Here is an 11,218-nt window from a genome sequence, read left to right on the forward strand (position 1 = left end):
AGGGAGGAATAAGAAGTGTAGCTATCCTAAATAACCTTCTGAACAACTGTGTTGTATCTATTCTTTGTATTTTCGCTTAAAAAAATCCTAACTACCTCATCCCACCCCACCTACCCACTACTACCTCTGTTGGTTAAATTGTGTTACATATATACACCTCACAAGTACGGCTAAAAAATGTGGGCTCATAATGTTCTTACATCTGGAAACATTTACTGGCTTTACTAAGAGTCTGCCATTATACAAAGATGATTGTCACTTCAAACCTATTATAGAAGGTTGCCTCCAAACCTCTGAATGGCAAAGTAGAACATGCTTTTCTAATTTTACAGTGTATATAATAAACAGGGTGGGCTTTTATCTTATACAAGTATTTGTATCCCTGATACCTAGCATATCTTTTGGCTCAGTAAATATTCATGGACAGAAAAAGAGATTTTAGATATTGGACAGAGTTGTTAGTTATATAAGTTGATCTATCAACAGGCTTCCCCATTATCAGATTGGCCAGGATTGATTGATCACATATGTATTTTTTCTTACCTCATTTCTGAGAAAAAGATTTGATGCGGCTGAATTGTCAGAAATAGTTTATGGGCCTGAAGCTGGAACTCTTTTTCTGAAGACTTTGGCCAATGCAGAAATTGAGTCCACATTCTAAGCCTTATTAAATTTTATACACAAGGACACTGGCTTTTATAATTACCAGTTGGTCAATAGGTACAAAATAAATTATCTAATTCTAAAATATTTGTATATATAGTTCTCCATGTTCATTAGATTCTTAAATTTATGTAAAATAATGGTTGAGTTTTATTAAAGCTATTTTTTTAAGCATATGATCTCTGACACGATTGTTTAGGTATAAATTAGATGACTTAAAACAACAAAATAAAGTGGTAATGGACTTTTAAATATGTTGAAAATGTTTCAAGCTACAGTCTAGTGCATTCGTAGCTCAGAGTTTGGTTAATTTTTTTTTCTTTAACAGCTACAGAATCCAGAAATCAGATTCCAGCAACAACTGGAACAACTCAGTGCTATGGGGTTTTTGAACCGTGAAGCAAACTTGCAAGCACTAATAGCAACAGGAGGTGATATCAATGCAGCTATTGAAAGGTTACTGGGCTCCCAGCCATCATAGCAGCATTTCTGTATCTTGAAAAAAATGTAATTTATTTTTGATAACGGCTCTTAAATCTTTAAAATACCTGCTTTATTTCATTTTGACTTTTGGAATTCTGTGCTGTTATAAACAAACCCAATATGATGCATTTTAAGGTGGAGTGCAGTAAGATGTGTGGGTTTCTCTCTTTTTTTTTTTTTTTTTTTTTTTTTTTTTGGTGGAACAATGGGAATCAATGCTTTTTCATTTAAGGCTATTGCATGCATCAAACACTTCTGCATTTATTGTAATTTTTAAAAAAACATCACCTTTTATAGTTGGGTGAACAGATTTTTGTCCTGCATCTGTCCAATTTATTTGCTTTTTAAACATTAGCCTATGGTAGTAATTTATGTAGAATAAAAGCATTAAAAGAAGCAAATCATTTGCGCTCTATAATTTGTGGTATACAATATTGCTTATTGTGACTTTGGCATGTATTTTGCAAACAATGCTGTAAGATTTATACTACTGACAATTTTGCTTTATTTGTATACAATATTGTATGCACATTTGGAACTGCATTTCTAGAAACATACTGCAGTAGATTATCTGAGCAAAACACTTGTAACCAAAAAAGTAAAGATAAGGAAACACTTTAAAATTGAGTATTTCCTAATTGTGTAGAATCTTACAGCATCTTTGATAAACATCTCTCAGCAAAAGTGCCACTTAGTCAGGTTTGTTGAAAATATAGTAGAAAAGCTGATTCTGGTTATCTCTTTAAGGACATTTAATTGTACAGACAACATAATGTAACATTGTCTCAACATTCAGATTGACTGTAAGTTACCTTAATCTTTGTGCAGACTGAAGGAGCACTGTAGTATAACCCAAAAGTGCATTTGCCTAGGACTTTTTCAGCTTCTCCCATAGGTAGTTTAACAGGCATTACAGTTTGTAATTGAAATGTTGCTTTCACAGAAAGTGTCTTGATGTTTCAGTTATTTTTAATTGCCATATAAAAATAAAACTATCTTTTGGGTTAATCAGATTTCTCATGCACAGGCAATACATGAATTTAAAATGATTTGTGAGCTACTTGTTTCTGAAGTGTTTTGGTAGTTTTATTAAGAAATAGTTAAATATTGTGCTTTTCAGAGCCTCAGAGAAGGGAAACTTGGGGGAGGGGGCGGGGATCTATCCTGGATTGGGCCAGCCTGAATAATACTGGCAACCAAGATTCTGTTAGGATTTCTGTGCATATAGTGTAGTAAAGAAGTTATCCAGGGGTGAAAAACAAAGAGCCGTGTTAACAATGTTGAGTACATTTGGCTGTTTTGCAGCCTTTTTCTTTCCTCCCCAGAGAAGTTCCTTTTGCCTAATTCTCAAATTGTTGGGGTGGTACATTCCTTTAGGACCAATTAAAATTAACTTTGGGGTCAGTAATATATTTGGCTGACTCTGGTTCAGTATTCTCTTAGGTCATTATAGTCTGTCATATACGGTTACAGGAAATTAACATGTTAAAGTAAACTACAGTGAGTTCAGACCAATAAAATCAAGGGTAATACAAGTTGAATTCCATTTCTACTGTAAGTTGCTTGCTTATTTAAAAAGGTCAAGAGGTAAAGTTGCCCACCAGCTCATCCATTGTTCTGACACTTTCCCCTGGAGGAAAACATGTACAAGGTCATGGTGGAGGCATGGCTAGAGGAAGTTGTTAAGGATGATATTCATGTGTCTTTGCTCTCTCTGCCTTATGCCTCAGTCTGGTTTAAAAACTTTTGTACTGGCAAATGGTGGTATACAGTGTGGGATAGTGTCATAACCAATTCGACAGTTTATTAATCACAAAATAACAATAAATCTCTAGCTTTTACACTTGGTTTGTCTTGCCTCTTTTGTAGAAAGAAAAAATGTCATCAATTTACTTTCTTTAACCATGTCTTTTAAAAGACTATTGGACTTGATTTACCCCAGATTTTATCACACTTTAGATTATCCTTTATTAACTTTTTAAGTTTGTCCAGTTAAAATATGTACATACACTTCATTATGTGTTAAAAAGATAGTCAGCTGGGAAGTTAGATGGCCTGGGCGCCACTTGCTTTTTTGGTACCTGACTAGTTAATTGACTTTGAGTAAAGGCATCATGATTTCTTTATTGTAAAAGTGGTGGTAAGTCCTGTGCAGCACAGTGGACTGGGCGATCTAAGCCCCTTTCAGCTGCTGCAGCAGTACATTTTTTTCTTGTGTTTTTTTTTTTTTTTTGCTAATATGTTTATCTTAGATCTGAATATCTTAAGGAGTTAAAAATACTTAAAATTCTCAAAAGCATTAAAAAGACACTTAAAATACTATAGTCTTAAATTGTTCTCACATTGAGTCATTACAAATGGAATAAAGAATGGAGTGGTAAATATAATATTGTAGGATTTTATTTCCCAAGTGGAGTATTTGTGATATCTTAAAGTGTGACAAATGACAGATGACCTCTGTGTATTCAGATTGGACTTTGATTTGGCTTAAATATAGTAATGAAAGTCAGGGTCTTTTGTTTGGGGAGACATTATTACTATGTTAACTTAATAGGAAATTACAGTTTAATAGGACAGATAAAATTGTCTCTAACATTAGTGATAAAAGTGAAGCTAGGTTGCGTGTCCGTGTGCTTGACCTAAACAAAAAAGGTTGTGTAGTTAAGGCAGCAAAATACTGCATACTGTACTTCCCCTCTCAGAGAGGTTAAATTAAATTAAACACATTAAATTAAACACATGAAAATCAGCAAGAAATCCTGCATTAAAGAAACCTGTTCAGAGCTGTTTAATTTGGCCTTTTACTATCTTCTACCATTCTTTCACTTAACTATTCTTCAAGGTAATGCTATATCCAGTGAACACACCTGGGGAAAACTATACTTAGCAAATCTCCACTCCTCCCTTATTGCAATTGGTATTCTGTTTTCTGGAATTTCATTTGTCTTCTTCAGCTTATATAAAGCCTACTATTCTTTCTGGGCTCAGTTCTGAAGTCTTCCTAAATTTTGCTAACCAGTGATTGATTTACTCTGAACTGCTTAGCCTTCACTGTAGAACAGTGGTCCCCAACTTTTTTGATACCATAGACCAGTGCTCCTGTGAGAATCTAATGCTGGATGATCTGAGGTGGAGCTGAAGTGGCGATGCTAGCTCTGGGGAGCGGCTGCAAATACAGATGAAGCTTCACTTGCTTTCCCGCAGCTCACCTGCTGTGCAGCCAGATTCCTAACAGACCATGGACTGGTACTGGTACCAATTCACGGCCCAGAGGTTGGGGACGCCTGCTGTAAACTATTGTATTTTGTCCCTCTCATTCACTTTAAAGTTTTGGTGGTTTTTGTTTTCTGCTCTGAAATATTCTTGTCACTTAAATAACATGTTTTTCCTCAATTTCTGTGTATCTGTCCTCTAATCAACTGTAAGGAACCATTGCCTCAGAAAGTCATTTATTGAACATCTGTTGAGTACCAGGTTTTTTTTCTGTCTGCTAAAAGTATAGCAGTAAATAAAAGGTCTGTCCATATATAGAGTTTACATAGTAGAATGTAAGGGACAGACAGTGAACAAAACATATGTAGCTCATTAGGTAGTGATAAGTGCTTTGTTGAAAAATTAAAAGTAAGGAAGCTGGTGTTCTTACTTTATGTACGGTAATAAGAGAAGGCCTCAATGAGAAGATGACATTTAAATAGAGACTTGAAGAATATCTGGGTGAATAACTTTCTAGGAAGAGGGACAACTAATGGAAAGGCCCTGTAATGTGAGTGTCCTGAGTGTATTTATAACGGGGAGTTCAGTATGACTGGGCAAGGTGAGCTAAGGAGAAGCGGTTTAGGGAATGTGGTTGGAGAGAGGGGGACAGGGGAGTGGTTTAGGTGTTTGATGTGGAGGATTTAATACCCTAGTTTTTGTGTCCTGTCCTCAGAGTTTCTGAATTACTAGTTCTGAGACTGGAGAACAATATGCATTTCCAGCAAAGTTCCCAGAGAGACCTAAGGACTAGCAACCAGGGTAGAAGCAGAGAGACTGTTAAGAGGTAATAACCTTGGTGAGAGATCATAGGCTGGGTTGGTAACACTGGAGGTGGTAAGAAGTAGCCAGATTTGGGGTATGTTTTAAAGGTAGAGCCAATATAACTAACTAATGGATAAAAGTGTGAAGGTAAGAGTAAGGGGTTATCAAGCAAGTCAAACAAGGTAGAGAGACACATATAGGGAGGAGTGTAAGTCAGAAGTTTGGTTTTGTTGAGTGGGATATACTTAACATAAGTGCAGATAAAGAGAAGGCAGTTGGAGGAGAGGTTCAAGCTGTAGACAAAGTTATGCAGTTGCCAGTGTATATAGTTGGTATTTAAAGCAAAGGAACTTTTATCAGTGGTTCTCAACCAGAAGCAATTTCGCCTCCCTTAGCTGGGGGAACCAGGCTTTGGGCAGTGACTGGAGATGCATTTTTGACATTATGATTGGGACTGCTATTGGCATCTAGTGAGTTAGAGGTCAAGGATTTTGCTAAACATTCTACTCTTACAGTCTCCCACAAAAAAATTTGGTCCAAAATGATAAATCTGCAAGCTTTTCCTCTAAGATTAAGAACAAGACAAGGATGTTCACTATCACCTCTTCTGTTCCACATAGTATTAGAAGTCCTAGCTAGAGCATTCAGACAAGAAAAATAAAAGGTATCCATAACAGAAAGGAAGAAGTAAAATAATTATTTGTAGAAGGCATGATACTATGTATAGAAAACTCTAAAGACTCCGCCAAAACACTGTGAGAACTAATAAGTGAATTCAGTAAAGTTAAAGGACACAAAGTCAATATATAGAAATCTGTTGCATTTCTGTAACATGGTCAGAAGGAAAAATTAAGAAAACAGTCCCATTAACAATTGCATCAAAAGGCATAAAATCCCTAGGAATGAACAAATTTAACCAAAGAGGTGAAAAACCTGTACTCTGTAAACTATAAGACACTGAAGACAGAAATTGAAGAGGATACAAATAAATGGAAGGATATACCATGTTCATGGATTGGAAGGATTAATATTGTTAAAATGTCCTTATTACCTAAAGCAATATACCGATTCAGTACAATCCCTATTAAAATATCCATGCCATTCTTTTCAGAACTAGAACAACTAATCCGAAAATTTATGGAACCATAAAGACCCCAGATAGTCAAACTGAGAAAGAACAAAGTTGTAGGTATCACACTCCCAATATCAAACCTTACTACAAAGCTACAATAATCAAAACTGTAGTGCTGGCATAAAACCAGATGTATAGACAAATGGAATAGAACAGAGAACCCAGAAATAAATCCTTATATGGTCAATTTATGACAAAGGAGGCAAGGATTTATTTGAGGTGTAAAGACAGTGTCTTCGATAGTGTTGGGGAAACTGGACAGATAATACAAAAAGAGAAACTGGATGAAAAATGAAAAATAAAATAAAGACTTAAATGTAAGACCTGAAACCATAAAACTTCTAGAAGTAAACATAGGTAGTAAGCTCTTTGACGTTGCTTTTGTTAGCAATATCTTTGGATGTGTCTCCTTGGGCAAGGGCAACAAAAGAAAAATTGATGGAACTACAAACTAAAAAGTTTGTGCACAGCAAAAGAAACTAACAACACGACAGCCTATTGAGTGGGAGAAGATATTCACAAATGACACATCTGATAAGGGGTTAATATTCCAAAATATACAAGGAACTTATACAGCTTAACACCAAAAACCCCAAACAATCCAATTAAAAAATGGGCAGAGGAGTTGAATAGACATTCTCCAAAGGGGACATACAGGCGGCCAACAGACATGTGAAAAGAAGCTCAACATCACTAATCAGGAAAGTGCAAATCAAAACCACAATGAGATATACAACCTCACATCTGTCAGAATGTTTATCAAAAATCAAAAAAGTGCTGGTGAGGGTGTGGAGAAAAGAGAACCACCTTATACTGTTGGTGAGATTATAAATTGGTGCAGCCACTATGGAAAATAGTATGAATATTCTTCAAGAAATTAAAACTAGAGCTGCCATAGGACCCAGTAATACCACTTCTGGCATTTATCCAAAGAAAAACTAATTCGGAAAGGTACATGCACCCCTATGTTCATTGCAACTTTATTTTCAGTAGCCAAGATGTGGAAGCAACCTAGGTGTCCATGATAGATGATTGGGTAAAGAAGATGTGTACATATAAAATGGAATGTTACTGAGCAGTAAAAAAAAAAAAAAAAAAAAATAAAAAAAAAAAAAAGAAATATTGCCATTTGCAACAACATGGTTAGACCTAAAGGGTATTCTGCTAAGTGAAGTAAGACAAATACCATATGATTTCACTTACATGCGGAATCTGAAGAAACGAATAAAACAGACCCATTGATCTAGGGAACAGGCAGATGGTTGCCAAAGGGGAGGTGGGTGGAGGAGTGGATGAAGTTAAAAAAAAATAAAAAATGCATAGATTAAAAAAAATAGTGCAAAAATATTTTTTAAAAAATGTTAATAGTGCCAAGTTTGAGAAAGACTGATTAGATGAATTTTAGAATTGATAAACACTTTGGGAAGATTGAGCCCTGGTATACTCTAACTTGCAGTTGAGGTAGGTTAGAGGAAACAAACCAACAGGCAGGTAGTAAAGTGAAAACTTAAGAGAAGTCTTGAAAGTAAGTGAAACTTTTTCACAAGGAGAAAGATGGTAAATGAACTGGGTTAAATGCTGTTAACTTCAGATGCTCTGTATAGACTGAATAGGAAAAAGGACCTTCATGGGTATGGTACGGGTTTTATAGAATGATGAGTGCAAAATTCTGGTTACAGTAGACCAAGGTGGTATTAGGAGAAAGAGTTTTGAAGTAAAGAAAATCAGAGAAATGGGGGCAGTAACTGGTGAGGGGAGTGGTGGTAGTGTAGAAGAAGTTTGCCTTTTATGTTCTTTTAAGATGGTAAGTACTATAGCGTGTTTATATTCTAATGAGAATGAGCCTGTGTGTGTGCGGAGAGAGAAATGTGCATGTCTCCGGCAGACTCGTTTGGCTGCTGACACCGTCCGTGGAGCGTGTGCTGGGAGAGTTGCGAGTGGTTCTCATCAGGGTTCAATCAGTTGTAATGTGATTGAGAGTTGAGAGAATGAGTCATGGCTTCAATGTGTGATATCACTTATTGGAGGAAATGTTTTTTGTATCAAAAATAAATGGATTAAAAAAAAGGGGGACTTGATTTAGGAGGAGGGTATGAAGGAATTGTTTTCTACCAAAAAATAAAAAGAGGAGCTATTACTAGCTTTTGATCTCCAAAATAGTGCTTGCTTTCGCAGCACATATACTAAAAAATTGGAATGATCTCCAGAAGAGATTTAATAAATATGTAGATAAATAAGCATACACCTCTGTTATATGAACTGAAGTGTGAGGGAGGTTTCTCTGTTCATTGGTTTCCTTAGAGCTGTCCCCCCGCCTTTTTTTTTTTTGAGAATTTCCGTAAGAGTTTATTTGAGCCAAAACTGAGGACATAGGCTGGGGAGCAGGATCTCTAATGCTCCTAGAGCTGCCTTTCATTGTTGGTAGGAGTGGTACCTTCCCAGCTTATGCAGACTATTTTTTGTGGTCAACCCTTTCAGAAGTGGAGAAACAGTACCCCCCATACCAATGTCCTTGCTTCAGTGAGATTAAATAGATCAACGTTGAGATTTCAAGAGCTGGGACAGTGTGATAAAGCACACCCTCAGATTATAATTCCGATTTGTACATGTTAACGTTTGTATTTCAGACTCCCTAATTATTATGTAACCTGTCCCAGATCCACCACCCAGTCTGTCTTGACCTCTCCCTGCTTAGAACAGAGCTAAGCACATAGAGGAGCTCCCAGTATAGTTTCCTTCAAAAGACCAAAGCTGAATGTGGACCTAATTCTTTAATGGGGTATAAAGTTGTTGCTGTGTATTCAAACTAGACTTTTTTTTTTTAACGCTTCAGACACGGTCTCCACTCTACTTTCCACTGTTATAGTTATCTAATGTTTCATAAAAAACTCCCCCTCGTCACTCCCCCCCCCACACACACACACAGCTTGGTGGCTTAGAACAAAATCATTTGTTCATAAATGAGCAATTTTGGCAGGGCTTGATGTGAATTCTGCTGCGGCAACTTGACTGAGTCTGGAGAATTTACTTTCCAAAGGTCTTATTTACCTGGTTGTTAATTGCCATGTGCTTTTATCTGGGTCTTAGTTCCTCTCACATGGGCTTTTCCACAATGCTACTTGTGCTTTTTCACAACTTGGTGGGTAGGTTTAGGAGTAAGTGTTTTAAAAAAAAAAAAAAGCTGTCAGTTTTTTATGGTTTGGTCCCCAAACTGGCCCAGCATCATTTCTCCTATATTCTAATGGTCAAGCAGTTTTACCGTGCCCAACTTTAAGAATCATAGGTCCCACTGCTTGATGGGTAGAATGTCAAAGAATTTGTGACGATTTTAATCCATCACATACTATGATCCCAGAAGGGGAAAATGTTGGAGGAACAAGTTTTCTTCTCCACGTTCACATTTTCTGAGGGAGTAGTGACTTAACTGCTTGCTAAATATTGTACAAGGAATGAGGTACATCTGATTGAGCCCTTTTTCTATGGGAGTCTCTCCCAAGGGTACCATGCATATGGTAATAAGGTTAGTGAGATAGTTTGGGCTCTTGTGGGGAAGGCTTGTGGTTTTATTTGTTGCTAAAAATTGTGGTAATATAGATGCAACAATTACTATTGTAATCATTTTAAAGTATATAATTCAGAGGTATAACAATCCTCCAAAATTTTTTCATCACCCTGAAACACCGTAGCCAGCAAGCACTCACTCACCATTCCCCCGCTAACCTCAGTCTCTGATTTTGAATTTACATATTCTGGATATTTTATATGAATAGAAAGTAGTATGCGACCTTTTGTGTCTGGCTTCTTTCACTTAGCATGTGTTAAAGGTTTATGTTACAGCACTTGAATCAGTAATTCATCATCTTTTAGGGCTGAATAATATCCCATTTTATGGATATGCTGCATTTTATTCATCTGTTGATAGACACCTCCATCATTTGGATATTGCAAAAAATGCTACTATAACATTGATGTAGAAGTATCTGATTTGACCTGGTCAAGGGTTGGAGAGGGATGGAAGGAAACTCTGGCATGGGTTAAGAAGTTCTGTCAGAGCCCATAGACTTAAGATTCACATACTTAGAAGGCGTTCATAAGCTCCTCCCACCCCCCAGTCAGAAAAACAGGAGTGGGAGTTTTTGTCCTGTGTCCACACTCCCTCAGACTCCAGGGGATTACAAGTATGATAAGATCTAATAACTTTTATTGAGCAGTTAGTACTTTGCATGTATATCATCTCTCGCAACTGTATGGGGCAGGCAGTGTCTCCATTTTATAGGAGAAGAAAATGTTTAATCCAAACTTCCTCCAGTGGTGGGGAGTGAAAGGGGGCGAGGTAGAGAGTTGTTCTGCCAGAGGGGGTGGTAAGTGGTATTTGAGGGTTGAGGAAATCTTTCACTGGCATCCATTTTTGATCCATTGCAAACCGTGCCTGCTCCTTCTCAGGTTATGGAGTCTGGGCCTGGCTGTGGTCAGGGCTAGGCAGGGAGCAGCATTCCACTGCCCTTCACCCAGGGAGGGACATGACCCCTGGCTGTTGGAGGGGTTCTCAGGACTGGGAGCAGTTTGTGCTTGCTGTGTCCCCCTGGGCCACCAGAGGGCATTACTGACTTGCATGTTGGCCTCCCTATGGCCATGCTTGGGAACATGGGAGCAGTACTCAATCCCACCAGACTCAATACTGCCTTTTTTTAACAACTATTTTCTAATGCCTCTTTTACCATCTTGAAACTAATTGCTAATAAACCTTACCTAAGCAAATAGTAAATATGATGCCTTAACTCTAAAGTACAAACAAACAGTAACTTGTAATAAAGTAATGGGTTTCAATACATAATGCTTGGACATGGCTACGCTAGACAAACACGATGGAGCAGGTGGGTGCTTGTGCTCATCAGCACATCAGTGAAGAATTACAAATGCAGG

The 11,218-nt window shown here is 37.2% G+C and overlaps 1 protein-coding gene across 2 annotated transcripts in view; it reads left to right on the forward strand.

Annotated features, from left to right (window-relative positions):
* The window catches only part of UBQLN1 (ubiquilin 1), a 34,191-nt gene extending 31,202 nt beyond the window's left edge, over positions 1-2,989 (forward strand). Inside the window, exon 11 of one of the 2 annotated variants that reach the window (XM_039875673.1) lies at positions 992-2,989. In XM_039875673.1, coding sequence (XP_039731607.1) covers positions 992-1,144 — 153 coding nt within the window. In that variant the 3' untranslated portion in view covers positions 1,145-2,989. The remainder of the gene's footprint in view (positions 1-991) is intronic. The other variant, XM_039875674.1, reaches the window with a different exon arrangement.
* Positions 2,990-11,218: the final 8,229 nt, after the last annotated feature.

Source organism: Pteropus medius, unplaced genomic scaffold (assembly GCF_902729225.1).
Source record: "Pteropus medius unplaced genomic scaffold, Ma_sr-lr_union100, whole genome shotgun sequence".
NCBI classification, from domain to species: Eukaryota; Metazoa; Chordata; class Mammalia; order Chiroptera; family Pteropodidae; genus Pteropus; species Pteropus medius.